At 39.7% G+C, this 27,034-nt stretch overlaps 1 protein-coding gene across 1 annotated transcript in view; it reads right to left on the bottom strand.

Moving 5' to 3' along the window:
* The window catches only part of STK32B (serine/threonine kinase 32B), a 182,931-nt gene that overhangs the window by 80,946 nt on the left and 74,951 nt on the right, over positions 1–27,034 (bottom strand). The window contains exon 4 of the mRNA XM_049794716.1: positions 6,180–6,353. Within this exon, the coding sequence (XP_049650673.1) occupies positions 6,180–6,353 (174 nt within the window). The remainder of the gene's footprint in view (positions 1–6,179; positions 6,354–27,034) is intronic.

Below are 27,034 nucleotides of genomic sequence, written 5' to 3'. Positions count from 1 at the left end.
GTCCCTTGCAGCTAAATGACAGTGAGGTGAGGAAGGATTCAGGAAAACCTTTAAATCAGTGTGTAAAAATTACAATTCAGATAAAATTGTTTTAAATTCTTTCTAGTTGCATTATAGAAGAATTAGTAAGACGTAACTTTTTCTTCTAGGCACATGTCATACACTCCTCTGTCTAGATCATGTCTACACTTGGGTGGGTGTCTGTTTTTAAATAGAGAAGCAAGCAAAAAGAAAACCAACTATAATCACAGGACTTATTTTTTTTTAGTGAAGGACACTTGTTCACTAGAGCTCTATACAGCACAAACAAACACTTAGGATGGGCTCAATTCAGGTTATCTTTGGCCACTGGAGGTTTTTCACCTAATGCAAGGTAGTTGGCCAAGCTCAGTCAACAGTTCAGATCTTCCCTCTCCTAACATTGACCGGATGCCTAAATTTTAAATCATGTAGGGCTTGTGAAATGATTTTTCCTTGGCTAAACAAAATATGTCATGTAAGCACATTCTTACAACTTTGCAATAATGAGAAGAAGGAGGATGAAAGAAACGGCTGAGGGGCAACTTCATCTACTCACTTGAAAACTGTAAGGAACAAAGCAATCCCCTGCTGACTGCAGTGAGGATCCCTCAGCAATGAGGTAAGAAAGGAGTGAGGGTGTGGTGGGTGTCTTCTGGTATTTCACATGAGTGATGAAGGGAGAGCCCACTGTGCCCATGATAAAAGATTATATCAGTGCCGGTGGCAGGACTGCAGCACCTGATGGGGCATCACGCATCTCAGAGTGTTCCCTCTGTCTCTCCCCCAATACAGGCAGTTTTACTTCATTAGTAATCTAGTCTCTGGATATTAAAATCTCTGTGTGTTTCCAAACCGACTTCATTTATTTGCAGTATGTCATCTGGTATATCAAATAACCTTTTATTTTACTGTTGCCGAACAGAAGCAAAATTGATTTGTTCTTGTAGGTAGAGAACTCTGTTCAAAAGTTGAAAGGATTGTTCTCTGCATATTCATATCTTGTGATATCTAATTTTTTTTTTTAAGGACATGACTGAAATTTAAATACATTTTGTGCCTACATTTTGTGAATCACTTCCTTTTTGATCAGTGCTGGTTCATAAGCATTCAGCAGGTTGTCTGTGCTTTGTGGTTTGCATGGTGTTTCTTTTTTGGCCGGTTTTGATATGTTTTCTAATCTGCTTCTCTTACGTAACTCATTGCTCAGGTCCTGCAATGTGTCCTTGGAAATAATGTGGGCTTGCACTTGTTTAAAGAACATAATAGAATAACATGGAAGAGACATGGGAAAACAAATTAAGAAAATTCGATGGACAGGCCTCTTGACCTGTCATTACCTTTGGTAATGCTTATGAGTAATTTTTTCCCATTTCATCTACTTCAGACTCTACTATATTTTCTTCTTCACCTGCCCATGCTTATGAGCAAGAAGACTGCTAGTATGCACTGCAATCCATAAGGAACTGTGTCCTTTTAGTATGTCCTGGTAAATCTCAGGTTGGCACTATTCTGCCTGTGACATCTGTGAAAAACAACAAAGGGCAAATTCTCCATTTTCAAATAATTTCCAAACCTATTTACAGCTTACATACTAAATGGACGAAGGGAACATTTTAAATCAGAGCTTGATCTTTTGGTGTATGGTATCACAAGTGAGACTGGGAAAGCCCGTTTTAAAGAAGAGTCTAATCATTTGCACATATTACCTTATTTCACCAGACCGCTGAACACCTTGAAAGGCTCAATGGTAATGAACAAACAGGCATCTGCTACACCGTAGCCCAGCCTAGCAGTGCTGAACAAAGAGTACAGCTTGTCTAGCTGGTAGCAGCAAGACACCCTTACTCTGCAGTGGATCAGCTGGCAGAGGAAAATGTAATGCTCGATTTGTCACCATTTTCCATTAGCTTTTGCCCACCCTGCACTGCTGCTGAGTAGCTGTTCAGAGCTGGAACAGCTCCTGGTGCTACTCCGCATTGGAAGCAGAACTTGCAGGAGTGGAAAACAGAGGGGTGATCACAGTAGCCACACAGCAGAGATCTGCCAAGCTGGATGGATTCCAGTCATACTGTGCTTCAACCAAAAATTTATATGTTCGTTTATATATGTACACATACACACACAAATGGTTTTGCATTAAAAAATACCCCACTGAAATAAAAAAGCCCTGGGCATGCAGATCAAACAGCTAGTCCGGTATCCTAAAATTGTGCTGGAAGGTTACTGCAATTTCCTTTCCAGACATCTGCCACATCCAGCCTCCTTTCTGAGCAGATGAAAACCGGTGGAGCCAAATGATGATGAAAAGTTGTAAGGGCAATGCAGTTAACACTTGCCCCTTCAGAAAGAGAAAATGTGATTTTATCAGCACGAGCGTGTTACTTGGGCAGCAGCCGCAGCACTGCAGGGCCAGCGCTGCTCTGAGCCAAGGCTTTAGCTGCAAGAGCATCCTGGGAGAGACAACACTGGAGCTACTGCTGGAAGAACCAGCTGAATGAAAGTGGGCAGCCTACTTTGGTGAGGAAGCAGGTGGTTTTATTGAAATGTATGAACAGCAATATTTGTGAAAGGAGGAGGTTGAGTTACTCAGGGCTGAAATAAGTTTATTCAGCCTTTGATGGAAAACTTTTGTCCAGCACATTATTCACTGGTATTATACAAGCAGCGCTGGAAAGAATGTGTTTAGTCATACTGTCTTGAAACAGCAGAATGCCAGATTTGATCCAACGTTTGAGAATGAATAAGACCATGCGAATTGTCAGAAGCCTTTCTGTGTGTAGTGGACCCGATGCTCTATAATAAACACCACTCATCCAGCTTTCAAAGCATTATTTTTTCAGTTAAGAAATGTGGATAAAATATTTTTACAGCAATGCTGTGAGGAAATAAGGTTTTGGGATGTAGCCATTACCTGTGACCAGCAATGTTAGAGATATCTCAATATTAACTTAGCTGTTGTGTAAGTTAAGTGAAAAATTTGCCCAGAATAGCCTTCAAATCATAGCTTGAAACTTATAGCTTTTCTTTTGAAATTTTTTATAATTCTGGCTGAACATCTATATAATGCAAACATTTACAGTAGAGCTCCGAGACACACAATGCAGCATTCCTTATTAAATCCACTATTGCAGCATTGTGCGTGGCAAATATGGATTTTATACACATGGATGTGATTAATAAAAATGAAGTTTCATAAACACACCAGAACAATAGTGGGTTTTACACTATTTATGGATAAATTTGTCCCTGCAGAAACAATACTTCTATTGCTGAAATGATTGCCACATTCAAAGTACCTCAAACCACATCAGCAAATACAGAGGCATTGCAAGGCATCTCCAAGGGGAACTGGCATAGCAGTGATCTGGACACTTCTACATCCATTCATACATGCCTGATAATTTCTGTCCCCTTCATTACCACTTTCTCTTATACTAGACTCCTGGGGCTGCAGATTAACCCTGAAAAAAAGGTTCTGACATGTTGCTGGATGCAACAGTAATGGAAACCTGAACACATTTCATACACATCTGTAAATATTGAGGAGGAGTTAAGTTCCTGACTCACACATCATATATTCAGCTCTTTATAATACTGCAATTTGAAAATCCACCTACCCAGTCTGATGAATCATTCAACTATTCTTTCTTTGTAGCCCAGACATAATTTAGTAGGGGCTCTCTCAATGACTCTGTGACTCACTAACCTTTTTTCCCCCTTTTGCTGCCAATGCACTCATTTAAAAATGAAAGATCTAATACAGTTTTGTAGGTTAGTGTGTGAATGCTGACTGGAAGCATTTGGTCACAGTGATATTGCGGAGGTCTGCTACCACGAAGTATAAACACCAACCAGCTCACTCGTTTCACCTCTGATCGAGACGGTGTGTTTGCAATGATAAAATAATGGCTACAAGTCTCCTCACTGTGCATCACTGCTGGCTCAGCTCCTGAGCCAATTTAAATCAGCATTGCGCTCTTGATGCCAGCCGTGCCACAGAGATTTATGGCAGCTGAAGACCCGTCCCACAGAGTGCTGTTCCAGGTGGTGGCGAGGCAGAAGGCAGAATGTGCTGGGACTCTCCTGGCTAAATAACGTGTTCACCGGCTTGTGGATCATTTGGGATTTTATGGTAATCGGTGGGAAGATGAGAGACGAAAGACTCCTTGTGCCACAGTTGGGTGATTTGGGCAGTAAGTAGTGAAGTGGGAGAGCGACGCTCAGATCTCAGGTCAGCCAGCTTCAAAATAAACTTCTCTTCTATAACACAGCAGAGTTCTGAACCAGACTCTTTATACCCTAAACAGTAATCCTAGCCAGCCAGCCAGTAAGATCTGCCACAGGCTAGGAAACAGGTATTTTGACGTGTCTGGTTTTGTAGAAACTTTTGGGGTAGAATAAAAGCAAAAACCAAACCCCAGACCTCGCCCCTAAATCGAGCCAACAACCAGCTCTAGACCCGTCCTGCCTTCCCCTGCCTTAGTGCAAATCGACAAGTATTGAAGCCAGTGGTGTTACTCTATACTACAACCAGTGCAAAAGAGAAAAGTAAGCAAAATCAAGTGCTTACAAGTCATGATTAAGTAGTACAGAAGAGAACAAAGTGTCTTGCCCAGTTTCACAGTTGGACCATGGCAATGCAGACACTGTCACATATAAACAACCACAGAGACTTCAGTCCAGTCCTTCATTCTCTTAAGACATCTGCCACCTTTCACAGGCTTTTCTGTGAAACATTTTTAAGTCACAGGCTTGTAGCGAAATATAAGTTCTGATTATGAACTGGATTCTCTCATGAATGTTTTGACAGCCTATTTGCATAAAATGTCATTAAAATGAGGGTGAGAAAAATGCTCATCGATTTGTTTTTCACCAAGAACATTCCTTAAGGCATAGAAGGAAAGGTCAGCCAAAATTCTGAGTTCCACCTTTAAAATATTCTCTGAGAAAGGAAAACGTATGCAAAATACATGGAAATGCTCTAAAATAATAACAGCGTGCTAAAGATACAAAATTTCAGAAACTGCCTGCAACATTTGTAGGAGTTTTAACTGCAAGCAAAACAACTGTTGCAATGTTTACTTGAAGTTTGCCTTGTGCAGTTTCAGTAATACAGAACACCCATATACTACTGAACCTCAGATTAAAGAGATTTTGTATGGACCCTCCCTCTTCAGAAAGTCAGATCATACTTTTTATTGGTTCTTTACTGCAAAATCATGAAGCAGCTCTGGTAGGTGGATGGGATGAGAACTCTTAATATATTTGGAGGAATTTTTTTATACTGGACACTGGAAGATCTATGGCGCAGCTTCATTTAGTTTGGTCTCTGAAACTCACATCCAGCTTCAGTAACACAGAAAACTGATAATTTTTATATTCAGACCACTGTAAATCAGGAAGGAATACCCTGAATTTAGCCTAAAAAGAGTAAAATGCAGGCTCAAGCCCATATTTTTATAATTTCACAGTTGCGGTGTTAACATAAAAAGAGAAGTTACCCTGCTGCTTCAGTTAAATGCCAAATTGTTTAAGGAAAACAAGCAGACCCTGATGCTTGACACCTTTTTTGACATGAATACTGATTGTCAGCTGTAAGGCAGTAAAAATAACAGATTGTTGTAATCTAAGAAGTGCAAAAAGGATGCACCATCTAATATTGTTCCAATTTATTTCTACTATTTCTTTTATTTCCCCAACTCTCTTCCTCCTTCTGACCTTCATGCAGATTCTGCAAATAAACAAACTATTCTTTATTCTCAGCCTTTGGTTTTGTAACCTTTCCCTGATGTTGTTGTGTGAAGTTCTTGCACTGGATTACAACATCTTTGTGCTCAGGAACATTGGGGCAATGAAGAACTAAAAACACATTAAAAGCAGCCACGATGCTGTTACGGGTTGTATTTAGTGTTTAAAGACCATAGTAAAAAGCTTACATCAGAGTATGAGGTCAGAACAAGAAAAAGGTAATATGAGAAGGATATGGGGCTACTGAATGGTTGAGGGCAGAAAGAAAAGATTTTTAAAAACCACCCTTGGATACCAATAGAAACTTTTCAGAGATTTTGAATAAACAGAACCATGTAATCAGATATGTCATAAAAATCCTCTGCTCTACCAAAAGAAAGCAGGCCATCCATCAAATGAAATTCACTCACCTGTGAATGATGTGGTATCTCTGCAAATAATCCAAGGAAAGCGCCAGCTCACAAATGTACAGCTTAACAGTTCCTTCATTAAAGTGGACATTCTGCTGCAAATGGTAACGCAGATCACCTCCAAGTAAGAGATCAACCACCATGAACATGTCTTCTTCGTCTTGAAAGGAATACCTGGAAGAAAAAGTTACAGCTGAGATCTCAGGGTCGGTGACGCAGCCACAGCTGTGCCCTGGGGTAGCTCTCAGTAAGTAGATCTGTTCATGGTAAGTCCGTGATTTGCTCAAAAGGCATACACTGATTTCTCACTGCTGTGGTCCAATCCTGCAACCAGACTTTGATTGTGGTGGCACTCTCTGCATATTCAAGGCAAGCGGAGCTTGAACTGCTGCTCTGCTACTATCTTGTTTTAACCATAGATTAACACCTGAATGTTGAGAAAACAGTACCTAAAATACCTTTCAGGTTTTTACTTTTTTTTAAATAACCATATACTCATTCAGTTGACAAAACGGCTTACTAAATAACAGCAATGAAATGGAAGGCCTTGAAAAACACTTGGTATTCACACACATACAAGCGTAGCTCAGTGCCTGTGGAAAGTATCCTGGCAGGATGGAGAGCTGCTGTCCTGGGATTATTTTCCAGATTCAATAAATATACACAATATTCTATTAGCTGAGTATTTTCTGCAGTGCAGCTCCAAATTCAGTAAGAAATAAAACTGTAATTTTACTGCCTAACAATACATATTTTTTCAGTCTGCAACTTATATCTTATAAAATGACAGAGTCTTCATGGTTACTGACTGAATTCTTCTGGACCCTTTCCCAGAACTGCCTGTTGAATACTCTTAGGACCAAATGCTGACCTGATTTAAATCCTGTAAATCCAAAGGTGTAGCCAGCCAATGTATAGTCTATATACACTGCTTCGGCAAGCAGGAATTTCCATGTGTTTCTACTTACCTTGGCTATGCTGCCATTGCTGTTCATTTCTGATCTGCATAAACTGACAGAAACTCTCTGGTTTTCATTTCTGGATGCAGCTGTCTAAGACAGTATTTTAGATTTCCCAAATGGGGAACACCGAATACCTTATTTCTAATATGAAGTCACTCTTCTCTTAGAAGCTGTTTTAGAATTAATTTTGATGTGAAGTTACATTAGCTTATACCAGTTGAGGATATGAACTGCTGAGAGGTGATCCACAATGATAGTGCCTCTTCCATCACCTTTTCTCCCATGAGATGTGTAATACACATTGGCTACAGATGTGATTCTGTTGTCCTGAACTGTAAAATATATGCTAAGGAAATGAAAAAGAGTGGGCTTCCAGAAAATCTGTGCCCACCCTCCCCCCAAAGGCAGAAAAGTCTATATTAGATTATTTTAATTGACAGTTACATACAGTTTCACTTTCATTCCTAGGCTTGCACTTTCTGAAATGAGGCACTGCTCAGGGGTTGTCACAGATGGCTCGTTTTGAATTTAAATGCTTTCTATTCTTTCCGAACACGGTTCTGAGAAGCGAGTGTCTCTAGGTACTCTGCTCTTCTGTTGCATTTCTGTATGCCTGCCAAATGCCAGGAGGGGAAAGCCATTTTATTTGCATTAAGTTTACTTCTCAATAAGTCAAATCTCTGAAGCAAAATAGTAAAGTAGGCAGCACATGGTGTCTGCTCGCCTCCAGAGACTCAGAATTTCATAACACACATGTTAAAAAAACAGAAGGCTTCAATTATATTCAAATTACTCTGAATGTTGCACATTACTGAGCCTGGAGCAATTGCAAAAGGAAAGCTTAAATACGTAGTTATGTTTAAGATTTTTTTTTTTCTTTTTTGACACTGCTGTTATTTTAAATGAAGTAGTTGTAGCATTGAGCAAATGTAATGAGAGACGTTATTTTTTCCTTCAGTTACTGCTTGAGTAAAGTGTAGATTTTGCCTGGTTTCTTTTTATATATATAAAAAAATCCAAAATTAAAATTACAGATTGAAAACTCTACTTAAATGTATAAATGAAATATTGTGTCTAGTCTGGGACTAAAGAGCTGTCCTGGTGTCTAAAATCATATGGTTACGTGTCAGTAGAAACAGTTCTGAGGCAACTCTGGTCTTGAGAAGGAAAATGTCCTGAGTCATTTTTTCAGTAATTCAGCCACCATAAGGCAGAGGGTGAAGACAGGGTAAAGAGTGACTGCTGTGAACTTGCTTTTAAATTCAACGACTGTTCCCTTTCCTGGGAAAATTATGAGTGTGTTCATACTGTTTCAAAGTGTACCCATGAATGTTTAGTCTAGATAAAAGAGCCATTAGAACAATCCAGAAATAAATGTGAAATCTTATCCATATCCAGGTGAATGATAACACTTGATCAAACTGGGTTTTCACTCTGAGCATTTGTTTTTGCAGAGGCACTCTGGTTTCCTGTGCTTGTGAGCGGGGAGTAGAGGTCCTTTGTCATCGTCCAGGCAAGCTTTTGGTGCATCTGTGAATTGTTAATGATTTAAAAGAGAGATCAAAAAGTTGAACTGGAAAGAGCTGGTACTCTATCCCATTTCGTTATGTCAGGAAATAATACTCTTTGCATAGAAGAGCATGTCTACAGTCAAGTGCGGAGGGTTGCGCGTTAGTTCTGCTCACGCTCCATAACAATGTAAGAGCAACCACACCAGGTCAGACTAGATGTCTAACTAGTGTGGGAGTCACCAGAGAGCAGACACAGGGATGAGCAAAGAATACTATGGACATACAAACAGCTTTTCTCCAGGACTCAACCAGCCTCCACCCATTCACCACTCTGGGACTTTGAGGGACTCTGTTCGGCATCTCTGGGAATCCAGGCTGGGATGACGAGAGATGAGTTTTGTCCAGGGACCTGTCAGACTCGTTAGTGAATCATTGGTCTCCTGCTACTACACCTTGCCTTTCAAGTAAACATATTAAGGTCAGTGCAATCCGTACAAACAGAGCTACAAGGCTTCCAGAGGTGACTCTACCTCTAGAATAAAGTGTTTTGAACTCAAACAGACAAAAAAACCCCAACAAAACCTAAAGAGATTCAGAAGTATGGCTAATGTTTGCACTCATCAGCCTTCCTGCATTGGACACTTTTAACATTCAGCTGGACAGGATGCTGGGCCATCCTGTCTAGACCATGCTTTTGCCAAGAAAGGTTGGACCAGGTGATTCTTGCGGTCCCTTTCTACCTGGTATTCTATGATTCTATCATCTGTCATGACCTGTGAATGGAGCACAGGCCAGTTTTATTTAGATGTTGAAGCTAGAATGATGCACACCGAGAAACAGCTCTTGAGGAGCTCTGTATATGTTCTCCGGTGCTCTCCTCTTTCACTTGGAGCCAGAGTTTTCTTTCATTTGCACTGATATAGATCTGTGGTAACTCCGCTGATCCTGTCAGAAGTGTTGTGTATACTGGTGTAGTTAAGATATAAGCTGTATAGGCCCAGCTTGAAAGAACAGATACTGTGGATGGATATGTTCAGTACATCAGCAGCATTTTCACCCACTATAAATTATATCACACCTGTCACGCATCATTATGTTAATCACACGCATGTAGCCATGGATAACGGTGTTTTCCCTGCACAGTCGATCCAGTTGGACCAAACCTGCATGGACGGTGTTTCTCCGACTATCTGGATCAGACCACAGTGCAATTAAAGGTACTGCAAGACCATTCCAACAGATTTTCTGAAGGGTAAATGAGTCCATCCCAGTGAAATTATGTGTCTACGACCTAGAGGAGAGCTTGGACATGGCGAACAGCAGAAGGTCTCTGGAGCTAATGGCCACTCCACTAAGTAGCCCCTGCAGCTACAAATTTCTAAGCTACAGAATGCAGAGCAGGAGTTGCTCCAGGTCCTGCTGTGCAGCTGGGCACCGAACAATGTTTCTCCTGCTCTGCGTTAGGGACTCACAGGACTTGGTGTACCACCTCCTGACCAGTTTGGTTTGTCATGGTCACAAGCAGTTTAGCCCTCTGTCTCTCTCCCTTACACAAATCCAGTATTGTTTCTTTACACAAGAAATGAAGTATTCCCTTTTAGCTTCTTGCTTTTTCAATATTTCAAGAAATAAGTGGGTTTGATTTATTGGTCTAAGAATTGAAATTGACAGCAGGTGAAATATTGGCCATGGGAAAAATGAATTTGAAAATATTATTGCAGGTTGGGGAGGGGCTGGTGGCAAATCAGCCCAGTGGAGATTAGTTTTTTGAGTAAGAACTGTAATTTTACTTTTGTAAGCTTCTTATCTGCTCAAAGGCAAATGAAATACAAAAGGGCTGATTGGTTTTTGAAGTAAAATCAGAGGTTGTTTGGGATTTTTATGTTAACTAGTTAACTGAGAAATACTTACTGAATGAATTATAGCATTGTGACTGATATCGAATATTAATAATACATTACTAAGTTACTGTAAAGAAAAAATTGTAATCCTGCTTGAAATGAAAAAGTAAATGACTTGGAGTACTTTTGTTTGTTTGTTTCTTTTTGCTTGTTTGTTTTTTTAAGTAGTGTCATGAACCAGTCATAGGAAAACTGTTCTAATTACAGAGCTAGTCTCTGCTTTCTCTTGCTTGAAGAAAAGATTTAATGCATTAGAATCAGCTTTCTCCAAATTAAGATAAAATAATAATGCCCCTAGCAACAGTGAATTGGATTTTTTATTATCTTGAGACTGGAAGATAAACTACCATTGAACAAAATCCTCCATGGAAACAAAATTAAACAAAGCACTTTCTGAATAAGTTATATCTGTTCCCATATTTATATCTGTATATTTGTTTTAATAATAGCTATTTTTTGTATTTATATCATATTTGTATTTATTATTTGTATCTCTGTCTCTTCACAAAAGCAGTTACAGATGAATTATTAAGATAATTTTTCCCCTTTGCATTCCTTCATCTTAGTTAGCCAGGGTAATTTTTTGTTGAAATCCTGCCAGATGAGGCACCCAGTATCCTGAGTTCTTTCTTCATACGTATTACCTGGGGAAGAGGACATCATCATGGATATTTTCTATGTGACGTTAATTTAAGAGTAAAAACACATTATAAAAATTTCATCATTAAGCCCAAACCAAACTTCATAAATCTGAGATAATCAGTTAAAGCAAGATATGCACAGTTCAGACAGTCAGATAACACCTCTGCGCTGTACTGAATATGATAAATGATTAAGTCTTGGTAGCTCCTAATTACAAATTTAAAGAAGGATCTTTTTCCAGTTTTCCCTTGGTAGCACGAAAGGCAGGAGGTAATTTTTTTAGTGACATGAAGCCCGTAGTGACTGTAGATTTTCCCAGTGCAGATGTAGATGTCCCGGAACAGTGCAAAGCAGAGAGCTGTAGCAGTGCCTTGCTTCCGAACTTTGCAGTCTAACCGAGGAACACCAAGGGCTTGGGAAGAACTGGCCTTGTGCCTTGTGGGTTCCCTCTGTGAGCCCTTCTCAATTCCTGTTGCAGAGCTGGTCAGCGTTGGCCTGGATTAGCAAAGCCTTGAGGAACACAGACAGATCCCAAATGGGAAAACTTCTATAAGCCAATTTTCAGTTTGTCCAAGGGAGAGCAGGCAGGTAATGGTTTGACCCTCTTTAACTGGTCAGACTAGTTTCCTTCAGAGAAATCATGCGGCTGCATCTGGACTGCCTACTGCAACCTCATGGAGATGTCTGAGCTAGGTCCAAAGAAACCACCTCGCCCAGACACAAAGTTAGATGTGGCACGGGGGCATTGCCCCTTTTGTGAAAGCAGATTTACTGCCTCTGGCAGAGCAGGAGGCTGGTCTAGTTAGGCTAGTCTGGCTTCCTGAACCCGAGCTAGCACCCCTGTGCTGTGTGGTGTGAGTGTACCAGCTTCTCTGGGAAGAGTCAGCTCCACTTATGGTGCTTCCCTGGTGTTGCAGTCTTGAGTGTTCAGATAGGGTTTGAATTACCCAAGTTACCACTAAGTCTGTTTGTCAATGAGAATTTCTTCTCTGTAGGAAAGGCTGTTCAAAAGTAGACTTTAAACTTCACAAAGGAGTTCAAATGCTGGAGCCCTTGTCCCAAAGCAGGTTCTTGGGGCTTGAAGCTCTGATGTTTCCAGGCATCTCCAAATCTCCTAAAATCTTTATCTCACAACAAAATCTGCAGAAACAGTAGACTGCCAATGCTATAGCAATCTCCTAGGAAGCAATGCCAGTAAGCGGTGGATCCTAAAGGTTGGGGAACCCTTTTTGGGAGGTACAGCAAAGTTGAATATTGGGACTTTTACTTAAGGACAAGCTTTTGAAAGAAGACCTGCTTTCTGCTGGAAAAGCAATGTGAAGCATCATGCTACCACAGCTGATTCTTCTTGGCTTTCACATGAATGAAACAAGTTTTTACCAGCAAAATAGTTACCGACTTTCTTTTTACATTATGTATAGTTCTACATGACTCCTAATTTCAAGGAGTCATCTTGCTGCATTGCTAAACGGAGGCAATCAATGCTGCAGCTGTATTTGTGTAATAAGGATGCCCAGTGAATGTCATGAGCATACTAAGACGAGACTGTTTTCTGCAGAGCTCTTAAGGCTTGCAAAAAACAAGAATGCATCGAAACTGCCTCTGGAGAGAGAACAATGGAAAATGCTCTTAGAGTCTCCCTAGGAAATATGAGGTGAAATGGGCAGGGCAGCGCACTCACAAGACTAGACAAGGCACAGCAAATGCAGCTGCAGGTGAGGATGGGGATGTGGCTGCCCAGCTGCACTGCCCTCTCACCCTTCCAACGCAAGCACTGCTCCGGGAGCTTTCCCAGTTCTGCTTGCCCTCGAAGCTTCTGGGGACAGAGAAAACTCTTCTGTACTCTCTGCATGACACATAGCATAAAGAAGTCACCAGGTACCTAAGTGTCAATAATATAATGACATTTACTAATATTAATGTTCCAAATAACTAGGATCCCACATCTAACTGGCTTGTAACTTGTACAGACAGAGTTTATATTAAAAGGGGTTTACATTTTGCTGGGCTAAAAAATCAGCATTTTATCTTTCCTTTATAAAGTAAAACATGCTGCAGAAGTATAGCACACAGCCTTGTTATACTTATTTACCTGAAAGAAGCAAACAACTGAACAACAAAAATAAAGATCAATTTGTAGTCTGTATGTAACTTACAAAAAGCAGTATGCATTAGGTAGCAGAGAAATATAAACAGGTTTTGCTTGATATATAGTGAAAAGGCAATAGCAAAATTAGTAAAAATTCACTGCTTTAACCTCTGAATCTAAGGAATTTTGTGCTTGGAATTGGTAAGAAAGTACATTAAAAGCTAACAAAATCATTAGCACTTATATGCTATAGATTATACCATATGGAAATGTTTGATTGCTAAAGAAAAACTAAACCTGTATGACATTAAAATATAGTGTAGCATACAGTACTTAGAATTCAAAGATATTACCAATGAATTTATGAGGCTATAGGCAACTTGCATCATGATCATGTACAGGTGATGCATTATCCTGCAATTAAGGAGATTCTGCCGTAATGTCCTTATGCAAATAGAGGGCATAATTACTGGTTCTGGTGTCACTATTTCTTGATATGTTTGCCTTGCTTTGTTTTTTTAATAGTCCAATTTGTGTAACTATGTCATAGAATACTCCTCATCCATTGTTAAGCAACAATAGGTTCACCCAAGACTTGCTGTATTGAAAAAGAACATATCACTTAAAGGCCTGAATAATTTGGCATTTGCCAAAGAACTGTACACTAAAGAGCTAGGTAGAAGTAGGTCCAAAACTCCCTGGTATAGGTATGGTGGAATATAATATATGTATAATATAGGCTGGTGTAGGTATCAGTTATAATATAGTATGGGTGCCAAAAATAGTAACTTTGTTCATTCATACATCAAATCTTTACAAACCTGCCTGTGCTGGAAGGTGTGCTGAAAACTATTATACCCACTGTGACTGGGAATAGCAAATACTTATCTTTGAATTACATATTTCATAAAATGAAATGTTCAAACTAATCAAAGTAATGTCAAGTTTGTATGTTCTGCCAGCCAAGGACAAGCCTCAAGAGACAAACCCCCAAGATTTATGAACTTCTGAAATACAAGTATGCAAGTATTATGAAGGCATGTTGGAAATGATCCTTCATAATGTCGGTTTTGCTCACATTTCTATAGATTTCTTTTGTCCTTTTGGAAAATGGGTAAACACTGGTTATTGGAGTTTGCAATTTGTGCTTGCAAAATATTAGATAGAACTCTATTGTTTCAAAGCGATGAAAATATGTTTATTTCCAAACTCAGAAAGACAAGAGTAATTTCTCCAAATGCTGTTAAAAACAAAAGACAATTACTTCCTTCATTTCCTTATAAATATATAAAAATATCTTTTGAGATATGTAAGATTATGTAAGAATTATGATTTTTGATTTTGATTATGTAAGAAAACTTTTGAGAACAGGAAAACTCTTCTATAAAGAATTGAGTTGTTTATGCTTATTTGAAATACCTTCTCAAATTCTATTTAGCTCTGCTGTGACCAAACAGGACAACTTAGAAAAAAAAAAAAAAAAGTAGCCTGTTGATGCAGTTGGAAGATGCCAAGAATTTCTGACTCAACAAAGGTAGTAAGAGACATGTTACAGACTTATTAGCATAGTATATATTCATATAAGCAACACCAATTAATATTAGCTCCCAACCAGCTAAGGGTTATCAATTACAGACAGTTTAGTATTCATCCACACATGAAGGAAAAGTCTTTTTGTCCCTCCAGGACATTGAGGACACAAGGCCACAAACCCTCTCTGATCTGAGAAGTAACTGCTCGTCATTCCCATGTGCACTGCCACAGCGTTTGGCTCAGCTCATCATGAGCTGTGCAACCATCCAACAGGCAGGCAGCAAAGAACGCTAATGAACTCAACACATAAAAGCAAAATGCTAAACAAATAAATGTTGTTTGTTGATTTACTACGGGCTTTGCTTTCACCTAATGAAATAAACCCCTTTAATGTATTTTTATATGTGTAAACTACAGGTTATTGATCAATGCTGTTTTGGACTGTCCAAGTTCCTTGCGAGTCCTGATCATGTGAGATGGTTTGCCTTAGAGACGCTTCTCTTTTAGTCCTTCAGCTGGCTCTAATCAACCAATGCTTTGCTCTGTCTTCTGAAGAAAGAAGAAGGAAGCTTCTTTATTTCTGCCTCTGATTTTGCACATGCTAGCAAAGGATGAGGTCATTTGAGATGTGGGTTATGGTAATAACTGTGGATATTTTGCTTGTTCTTAATCATGGTGTCTTCTCTGGTATGGTAGAGAACCATGTGATTAAATGTAGGTGGTCATCTATTAAATTAGAAAGAGTTCTTACTGTTTAGACTGTTTTCTGTTCCTCTAGACTGGGGGTGAAGAGCTTAGAGCCAGGGTTTGCATATGGCCTGCAGTCATGTGAGATACACATATTTTAGATTGTGATTAAGTAGTGTTCACTGAACATTAAGACAGGTGTGTAGAATAATTTTAGATGGAAAGACTCTCTGGAGGTCAACAAGTCCAACCTCCTGCTCAAAGCAGGGTTAATTTCAAAATTAGATAAGGTTGCCCAGAGCCTTGTCCAGGGCAGTTTTGAAAATGTCCAAGGTTGGAAATTCCACAGCTTCTCCAAGTGGGTTCCAGCCATTCATTGAGTTTTGAAGAGACTTTTTGCTTATATCCAGTTGGGATTTCTCGTGCTGCACTGTGTCACTCTTGTTACTCTTCCTTTCTGTGTACATCTCTTTTAAAAAGAGTTTTTCTCCATCTGTTGATATTGCCACCTTTATGGCATCACCACCACACCATTGGGTAGTGGAAGACTGCAATTAGTTCCCTTCCTCAGCTCAGCAGCTTCATGTCCCAGCTCTGCTCTCTAACCCAGGAGCAATGATACTTCTCCAAATTTTGTAGACAAGGGTTGGATGAACTTATTCCAAGAAAGACCACTGCAGGAGGTAACTTTTGAGATGAGTGACATTAGTTGAAACCTTCACAAACATTTGCTTGAGGCCTAGAAAATTTTGGACAAATAAGATGAATTTTTGGTGCACTATGATTGAAAGCAGAAAAACTACCACATAGACACATTGCTAGCAACCACTATGACTCTAACAGCATTTTTATTCCAATACATTAAGTGATCCATTTTTCCAAGTAGTCCATCTCTAAAAGTGCTTTCTGACAATTTGTTCTTCAGGAGAAAATTAATTACTTTTCTGGCTCATTTGCTCCTATACTTGTAGATGTAATGGCACAGTCTCATGACAAAGTCTGTGTTTTCTCAAATATTATAGACCAATGATAAAGTAAAACTTGCAAATGAATGCAAAATAGGCTCATGTCTCAGCCTATTTCTTTAGGATTTTTAGCAGACTTAGATGCAATATCGTCAAAGATCATTTTAATTGTTCTGCTATCACGAAGAGCATGGCAGCTTTCACCAAGTTCACTCAGCTTTACTCTCCGAGTCCAAAGTCAGGTTCATTCTTCATCCATTTTCTTTCCAAGTGTTTTATCTTTCATATCCATTTTGTTGAGGGGATTAAAGAAAACTGACCGCTATCTCCTGTTCTATGTATAGCCTTCTTTACAGTAGGTACATCACAATTACACGAGAGCTCTATTCTGATTGAGTGAATAAGAGCATACATAGAAGGCACTTGGGATTTGCTGATATTCTCATCTGAATGCAGCCTCTAAAATCCATTCAGCTGTGTTGGAGATGTGCTGTGACTTGGCGAATGTTCGTCAAGTTCTTCATTATCATTTTGTGTTATTATCACTGCCAATTTATATCACTTCATATGCACATGGCACTACAGCAGTAGCAATTCTTTGTATAGTGCCAACTAGTCTCTCTTGTCCCCTGCTTGTCTCAAACACATCCAATTAAAGCAAGCAACAGACAGCATATGTGAAGAACTCAGAGAAACTACTGACACAAACAAGTGCCCCACTACCAATACAGGAAACAGCTCCCTAAGAAAAGTAAGTTCTTGGGAAAGATGTAGACAAGGAAAAAGCTTATTGGCAATAATGGACTGAAAACATGGACTGAAGTTGAGATGCAAGTCCAGACCTCAGTCTTCAACTTGCAGAAGTTTTTATATTTGTAAATTATGGTCCATCCCAATGAGTAGAAAATCAAGCAAAGGCAGTAGGAAGCCAGCATGGATGAGCATGTAGATTCTAACTGAACTTAAACAGAAAACAGAAGTGTACAAGAGGTGAAAGTGGGGGCAGGTGACCCGGGAGGAACATGGAGTTGCTGTCCGATCTTGCAGGGGTAGGGTTAGGAAAGCCAAGGCTGACCTGGAGTTGAGTCTGGGAAGGGATGTGAAGGGCAAGGAAAACCTGGAGCAAGAAAGACCCTATGTGGAGGAGGACGAGGTTAGGGAACACTTAAATGAACTGGACATAGGTAAAACCATAGGGCCTGATGGACTGCACCCATGAATGCTGAGGGAGCTGGTTGATTTCATTTCTTTGGTCATGGCAGTTGGAAGACGTGGCTGGTGACTGGAGAAAAGCAAGTGTCCCTCCTATCCTCAAAAAGGGCAATAAGGAAGATGTGGAGAACTACAGGCTGGTCAGCCTCACCTCAATCCCTAGGAAGGTGATGAAGCAACTAATCCTGGAAATCATTTCCAAACACACGAAGGACAAGATTGTAATTGGGAGTAATCAGTACAGATTCATGAAGGGGAACCTCCTGAAGTTCAACAAAGTGAAATGTGCACCTGAGGAGGAACAACCAGTACATGCTGGGGCTGACTGACTGGAAAGCAGCTTTGCAGAAAAGGAGCTTGCATTCCTGATGAACACCAAGTTCGCCAAAAGCCAGCAATGTGCCCTTGCAGCAAAACAGGCCAATATCATCCTAAATTGCATTAGGATGAGTGTTGCCAGCAGGTCAAGTGAGGTGATCCTTCCTCTCTTCTCAGCACTGGTGAGGCCATATCTGAAGTACTGCATCCAGTTCTGGGCTTCCCAGTCAAGAAAGAGTCCAGTGCAGGGCCACAAAGGTGATTAAAGGACTGAGCACTTTTCGTACAGGATCTCATCAGTGTGTATAAATACCTGAAGGGCGGCAATGAAGAAGAGGGAGGCAGACTCTTCTCAGTGGTGCCCAGTGACAGGAGGCAATGGGCACAGATTAAAACACATGAATTCCATCAAAACACAAGGAAATATTTCTTCAATGTGAGGGTTGTCAAATGTTGGAACAGGTTGCCCAGAGAGGCTGTGGAGTGTTCATTTGGGGAGATACTAAAATCCCAACTGGGAACCTGCCTTAGGTGACTCGGCTTGAGCTGGGGCTTGGATTAGATGAACTCAAGAGGTCACTTCCAAACCAAACAGTTCTGTGATCTTTTCATATAGCAGCTAACTGATTGGGTCTCTAAACTGGGGCTACATATAATAAAAGGAGTGTTGAAGAACAGAGTTTGAGCAGATGTTCGTCTCATGGAGAATTTCCTCTGTTTCCCCTCCCTCTTTCTCATAACCTCATTATTTGAGGTTCATAATACTTCTTTCAGTGGAAGATTTTTTTAAAAAAATTAGTTACCAACATTTCTAAATAGAGATAAGCACTAATTACTAAACAAGGATTTCAATCAGACCAAATAACCTAAAATTTCATAGTATTTAACAATAAAGTTTTGCTGGGGTAACAGCAACTATTGGAAAAAGGCTGTTGCAGGTCTGCACTCATACTTTGATGGAACCCAAAGCTCAGCAGTCAAATTGTTATAGATTACAGCAAATTATTTCCAAACCCTCTCTATTTTTAACTTCAAACACAGTTCTGTTTTAGAGACAATTTATAAGAGTCTTTTTTTCAGGTTTATGAACCAAAGAAACATCAAAGTTGCAGCACTCACCGTTAAGCTTCAATCATAACAAAATTTAACTTTCAGCACATGAAAAACTTCAATGAATGAAAAACAAATGAACGCATTTTGGAGTTAAGAACAGGCATAAGTCTTTGCTGTGTATAGCCTTAGACACTGCAGTGATTGTATACATGTATCTGTGTGCGTGAGGCACTCTGCACGGCTTGAGAGGTTTAAAATAGTGCTTTTCTTTTTTATTTACTTAGGCATGAACCAGATTTTCCTCTGAGCTACACAAACCCCTTCATTTTTCCTTGTACGTGGCCTAGAAAAAGCAGGTCAAGCTTATCTTGCACATGTACACTTTCTATAGCTACTTGTCTCACTGGAATTGGACAGATTTCCAAATACACCCTTGCCTCTGCCTGACTTCACTGTAGACTAAAACCTCTCTCTGCTACTGCCATGAATGGTTCATCTTCTTTTGTTTTTGTCAGAAATATCCAAACACTTTTCAGCCAGTTTCCTGCAGAATCTTCTCCACTCCAATACTACCCCTGGTGAATAAAAACAGCCACTCAAAAGGTTTCACCCAAGCAGCTCCTCCTATTTTCTGTAAATAAACTAGTTAATTTAAAATTGCGGTGCTGAAGCATAAAGCTTTCAATCACATGCAGATGCCTAATAACATTTGCAGTGAAACCAGACATTTCTCTTAGTATGGTGTACTCCACTTTTTAATTGTGAACATTTCTAAAATGTTAAAACAAATTAAACAAGTTGGACTGAAACACTGCTCACTCTGTTGCATTTTTACTAGCTCATTTCAGGCTTACCTTCCTAATTGGCATACAAGTTGTTTTGCAAGCTTTCCATGCCCAAAAGATGAAGCAAAAATCTGAATTGTAATGTGAAGGAAGTAGTGCAAAGCAAATGAAGCTTATTGTCTCTCTGTTGTTTTAACTGAGGACAGAAAGCTGTTTTCAGTTTCAACTTAAAGCTAATTTTTCCCCCCACAAAAATTTCCTTACAATCAATTCTTCTGAAAGGAACATAAGATAACAGTGTGATTTAAGTGATTCCCCAAGCAGCATGAGCGTATATGAAACAACCTTTTCTTTTTACTGTTGGTTTTCACCCATACACCAAATGTAAGAGAAATCTTGGAAAACAGAGAAATAAAGAGGGGTTTGTTTGCTTTCTAGAACATTATTCATAAATCCAACCGGGCAAGAACCCAACTACATACTAGAATCGAGTTTCTTAGACCTAGTTCTGCCCAAACTACCTTCAGGAACATTATTAACGTGCTTTGGGTTAGAAGAGTAGTTTCTCTAGGATCACTGTGTAGTAAGCAGACAGTCCTGATCGTAGGCATGCTGACTACTCGCTAGAGATTCCCTCTTTTTCCAGTTGATTACAGAGGTAGCCCAAGGGGACGAGGCTGATGTTTGAAGTCAGCTGGGAAGAATTCAAGTCCTCTAGAGCTTGCCTTTTCCCTTTTGGGAAATCCCTAATATGATCAGTGCATCACATTCACATGTACCTTTTGACCGCTACAGAAGGGTTGATAAATATGACTGACAGTGAACATCTTTTGTTTGATCAGCAAAAAGGCAAATATAAAATAGCATTTCTGACTTACGCTGGTTGTAAAAGTGCTAAATTCCTTCCTTTAACTGTGGTGCATATCTTGCTTCGGATCACTTAATTGATTTTACATTTAGCTCCAGGAAAACAGACTTTCATCTATTCACATTAAAAAAAGAGGACAGGAGAGACAAGCGGAGAGAGGTTTTAGTCTACAGTGAAGTCAGGCAGAGGGAAGGGTGTATCTGGAAATCTGTCCAAAGTTGCAAATGCACTATATTATGACGCATAATTCAATAAAAAGGCAAATAATGAAAAATTCCCTATTTTTCTGTCTCTGTTCCTCAACCCCTTCTGCAGAAGCTTTTGGTTAATGTTCAATTGCATGTAAATGACACCTTCTTTAACAAGAACAAGTTCTACTGCAAGGAGACATGGAAAGAGTGAAGAGCCCTTTAGGTTAGAGAACCTGAAGTAAGAAGGAGATTCTTTAAGGCAGTTATAGGAATAAGTAAAATTAAATAATTATATCTCTATATATGTACTTTCCTTGTACCTTTTTTTTTTACTCTTTTTATATTGCTATCTCTACATTATTACCAGTATATCAGTGAAACCTGAGGGAAGAAAAGTTGCTCAAAATCTCTGTTTAACACATCTTACTCCCATATAATGATAAGCAATTGAGTTGGCACACATACTGTAGTGGTCAGACACACAGCTGGTCACAAAGTAACCTGCATTGGCTCACATCACCATGAGGATGGAGGTTAGGACATATCTGTGGTTATTTCTCAGCTGGCAGCCTTTTAAACTAAATTAATTTGAATACAAGCAGTCAGATAACCAAACCCCAAGATTCTTAGTGTTCTGTTTCATGGCAGTTCTTGTGCCATACTCATTACCGTAGGAACTGAGGGGCTTCTGTTATCTGCCACATGTTCGTGTCCACTCCTTTTCTTAATATGTGAAGTGGAATATCTTCCCTTGGCAGATCTTTTGGGTCTTTTTGTTTTGTGAAATGCACAGCACTGTGAGCACTTTGTTAGGAAAGTTCTTCCATTCTCTCAGCAGAAACAGAAGAGGTTTGATACAGTCCTCAGATCCTGGGGAAGACTATATCTCTAAACAAAAAAGGAAAAAAAGCTTTTACTTCATTACTTTATCCAAGTTCAGTGCCATGCATGAGCCAAATCTCTGAGTAAGCCAGTGCACTGTATGGCAGTCCAAGGCTTAGAAGAGCATCTGGGAGAATGGCAGCCAGTGCTAGGTTAGGTCTTCCTCGCATCATCCTCCAGGCAGAGCACCTGGTACAAATATACCTGTCAGAGAGGATGTGTTTCTTTGGGACCGTCTACCCAAGAATGGGATTTTATGATCGCATCATGCGAAACCAGTAACTAACTCTATTTCTGCCTGTTTTGTCTTTAAATTTTCTGGGAAATATCATCAATGATTCACTGTTTTTTATTCATTGTGACTGCCACCAAAGAGCAATATTTTTGTCATGGCAGAATTTCATTTCAGAATATGAATAATCAAATCTTATTGCCACTCTTGGATTCAGCATCTTGTTTTCCCAATTCCAATTATAGTCACAATAAATGTTAAGATTTGTTATAAAACTGAGATAACTCTTGCCTTCCTAGTTTACAGTTGAGTTTATCAAGTTGATTCAGAGCAATCACAAAGAGGCAACTTCAGTTGTCAACTACTGTCATTCTACCTCACCCCAGACATTTAAATTTATTCTGCAAAATTGTCTGTCAAGCCTTCAAAGTTTACTCTTCTTTTTTTAATTTTAACATGGCAGAGTGATGTTATTTGCGGTAACAGTGTTTAGTTTAACAGAGGAGCAGAGAGGAGGAGTATGTCAAACTGTCAGGAGCAAGGGAGAGACCCCAATGACAGCAAAGAAGATCACCTTCGAAAGCAACATTGCACTAAGAAGGGATCATTAAATTCAGGGCTGCAGCCAGAGCCTATGTCATCAGGCGTCTTGTCTCCTGATGCGAACAGGAGCAGATATGAAGGAGTAATACTGAAAGAACATACTTCCTTGCATGGACTACTTCCCAGCTTCCACATGTAGGGCTTCTTGAATCACTATTTACATATTAAAGATACAACAAAATACAGCAGATATTAATTGTTTACAGTAGCTATCAATGGGCTTATTGGTGTCTGTCAGGAAGACTTCCCTGGCTGCATGTCCTGCACCACTACAGGTCTCCTGCCAGGAAGAGGTTGTATTATTGGTCAAGAAGATGAGACAGGGAATAAGTTGGATGCAATTGCCAGGGATGTCCAAATCTACAGCTGAAGAGCTACAGTTGTTTCTCTGTATTGCTGAGCTAATGGCTGAACAGTTGCTTTTTTCCAGTGTCTCAGTAAGACAGGATGAAGTGGTGCTTCCTTTCCTGACCTCTCCTGCCTCAACACACGTATGGCCTGATCTTACCCTGAATCTCTCTCAACCTGTTTCTTTATAAATAAAATAGGAGGGGAAAGGAAATTTAAGCAACAGTGCCTCAACATTTGGTTCACTGATGCTCAAAACATCCATGGAAATCCCAGGGTTTTATCCTCTTTTTTTTTTTTTTTTTTTAACCCTGTACTCAAGCACAAAAAAAGCTGGTAGAAATACTACCACAGTCAGAGTACAAGAGTTTTGTCACTTAAATTTATTGTTGTTGTTGTTGTTGTTGTTAGCACTGTTGTTGTTGTTGTTGTTGTTGTCGTCGTTATGTCAGGATACAAGGGGAGCGGTGGAAAGTGTTTCTGGGGATATAGTAACCCAAGTATTACCTTAGGATATTTCCTGAAGAAAACTTGCAGCAGGAGCTTCTGAGCTTCCATGCTGCTATGGAACTTCTTCCCATAGGGTGCAGGAAAGGCACCGGGCTGCTTATGTGACAGCTTCAAAGCTGGGCAGTCCAGACGCTGAGGTGGGTGTAGATCACCAGTCTGCATATGGGGGAAGGAGGCAGAAAGCCAGCCTGGGAGCTCTTTCTTCTTCACAACCCACTAGCAAAGGAGGCTAGAGTCCGGCTGTCTAACTGTCCTCCAGGCAAGACAAGAAGGGGCCAGGTTTCCAACAAAGTTTTCTCTGAATTGACACATGTCTTCAGAACATTTGATTCACTTTAATTGAGGTTTTCCTCATTTTCCTGGGAAAATTTCAGCCAGCTCCAATGACAGCAAATTTATCTTACTGCACACTAAGAGAAAATCATTATAAACTGTCCCCCCAAGTTGTATTTGTCTTAATTTGAAGTAATAATTGCAGTGGATCTGACTCTTAGTGCTAAGGCTGGCAGCTGTAGCTAAATTGGATGGGACAATGCAAACAATATATTCCTTTAATAAGCTAGTATGAGACTGAAAAACATTTTGGGTTGGGAATGGGACCGAGAAAGAAACACCGCTTTGTTGTACACATTAACCAAAGCTTCTAAAAGAGGGTGACGGCAATTTACACGCTACAGCACATGAGAGCGAAAAGATACTTTTAGTATACAAACATGTAAACTGAAGCTGTAAATTTATCCTCTGGCAGAAAGAGACAAATAGCTGCAGAAATCATCCTTTGTGAACACATGTGTTAACTGTGGTCTGGAGTGCAGATTCAGAAGCACAGTGGAAGCAGTCAGGAAAGCCGAAATTCTGAGACTGAAGTTGGGTAACAGACTAACTACAAGACTGGCAAGGACAAAATCTACATTTCTTTCTTAATCTCACATTCTTCTGTAATTCTTAGGCCACATCTTTAAATAGTCATGTAAATAATCAGGAAATGTTTTATATCTATAGGTTCCTCCACCTGTGTATAAATACAGAGTCACCTATATACACCCCTGAGCATTAGACCAGTGGGATACATCTCTGTCATCTCTCCTCTCTTCTGTAATGATGACAATATTCAGCAGTCTCACAGACTTGTAGCAAGGAAGAAACAATGAGTGCAGAGCATCCTGCACGTCCTATCGAGACCGTCAGCATAACCATTCTGGTTTCTGCTTCTGCCTCAGGAAAGTAAATTTTACTGCAAGCTGTAGGTGTGGCTGCTCTGCAAAACAAATGAAAAGAAGGAAAGGAAGAGGTGGCTTTGTAATCATAGGCAAGGCGGACACGAGCCTTCTGTCACCGTTCTAGTTTTTGTCAATAGCATCCCATTTTAACACGAGCACAGCTCTTCTGCTGTGCAGGGGCAGATCTCCAGGTCAGAGATTTTTGCAGTCTGGCTTCCCAGTGGAGGAGCAATCAGTCAGCACCGGTTTGTGACGGAAGCCTGTTTCAAATGGATATTTATGAGGAAAACAATCTGACATTTCCTTGGCTTTACCTACCAGCTTATAACATAGAAGGGGGAGAACGAATGGCACTTGCACCACCGTCATTAGAAAAGACCAGAAGATCCCCGTTTCACTTCTGAAAAAAAGACTCCAGTTGCCAGGAGAGCAGTCTGGGCTGTGCCTCTGCCCAGCTGGCCTTATACACCCCGCCTGCACAGTCCAAATCATCTCCTCCCTTCCTTTCCCTGCTGGTGTTAACACGGGTCCTGAGATCCCCACCCCAGGGCTCTGCTGGTAGAGATTGATATTGTGCTACTGGGTGCTAAAGCATCTCCCTTCCATTTTGGCTCTGCACCAAATCACGTCCACCCAAATTACTTTCCTGTGAACCATCTCTGACTTAATCACTGAGCAGTGACTTGACTATTTGCATTAGTTCATATAGAGAAGCAGATCCAAATGGGAATCTTTAAAGCAAGTCTTCTTACCTGCAGGTCTTTCAAAAAGAAGCACGCTACTTTTTGAGTATAGCTTACTGGTGTTTTCATACTTATAAAATGAGGAAAGAAAAATCACTATTTAAACAGAGAAGCTCAAAAGTGATCATATCTGTAATGTGACATTTATAATGAGGCATAAGTGATGACAGTCTGTGCTCAGAAAAATAAGGGAAGAGTATGAGATAAAAATTCACCTCAAATGAATCATCAAGGGAGTAATATTAAGAATAAATGTGGGCTAATACAATTATTTTAGCAAATGCCAGACTGTAAATCGCCTTATCTCACAGTTTCAAGGCTTCTGTCACGATATAGAAGAAAAATAATTAATAATAAAAATACGGATTGCATTCACACCCACTGGACAAAATTCCACAGAACTTAATAAAAACAATCAAAGCAATTATTATGGAAGAAAAAAAATACCTTTAAAAGATCTATTTAAAAACCAGTAAGGAATGATGAACTATTTGTTTCTTTCTTTGCCACTATTATAACTAGCTTGCTTTGTTATTGGCACTGCTGATGCACCAGTTCTCAAAAGAATGATCCAGTGGGAATGGGAAAGGAAATAGAAGAGCATCAGCAATTAGTGAAATGCTAAAAGGGTAAAAACTGCACAATCAGCTGATGGCAGCGTGAGGCCATCAAGGTACCAGCAGTACTGAAGTTTGGTCTACATGCCAATGGCATAAATTGTGTATGAAATGAATATTTAAAAGGTAGGAAGGAAGCCCTTTGAAGCACCAGGGTTTCATCAGAAAGCACACAAAAAGGCCAGTGGACGCCCCTACCTAAATACTTCCAGATCAACAGTTTGACAGCTGGGAAAGTTACATTTTCAGCACTTTGTACAAGTCCCCAGCCATTTTCCACAACAGTGGCATAACTAAATTCTGTGTAGCAAATTCTCTGCATTGATGGTCTGCTCATATATTTGCCAGATCTGCTGACATGTATACATTTGAATTTTTCAAATATTCTGAGATATGCACTTTCTCCCCAGCTACAGCAAGTCTTGCTTTTCTTATTTTTCTAGTTATCCAGACTTAGTATTTGGGAGGGAATAAAACAGTGTCTTAGGCAGTTAGCAATGGCATTTTGTTGTACTGTGTAACAAGAAAGTTACCAAAATATGTTTATACAAATTATAAGTATCCAATTCTGCTTTTTATGACTTTGCTTATATATAATTACACCATACTGGGTATTTATTTGTTTGATTCCCAGCTGAAATAGTTTTTTATTTGTATGTATTTGACCAGTAATTCATAGGAAGCCATTGGTTTGTTTTGGTCTATTTTGCCCTCTTGTCTCTTACATTTCAACATAGTGGGTCAAAACCTGAATTTTGTAACTTCAGGGAATTCTGAATGATAAAACTTTTTAGCAGCCACCATTTTTTCCCTTTTTCATGGCCACGTCAATTGTTATTCCTATAAGTGCCAAAATGAAGCATAGTAAGAAGCAGAAGAAAAAGAGTTAATATTAGCTGAATATTTATTTCCTCAAGTCAAATTTGTGAGAAATGCCATATAAAAAATGCCACATTAAGTTCATAATAAACTGGTTTTGCTAA

This window comes from Accipiter gentilis, chromosome 3 (assembly GCF_929443795.1).
Source record: "Accipiter gentilis chromosome 3, bAccGen1.1, whole genome shotgun sequence".
NCBI lineage: Eukaryota > Metazoa > Chordata > Aves > Accipitriformes > Accipitridae > Astur > Astur gentilis.
The sequence above is the reverse complement of the archived record's forward strand: the minus strand, read 5'-3'. Positions and strand labels throughout refer to the sequence as shown.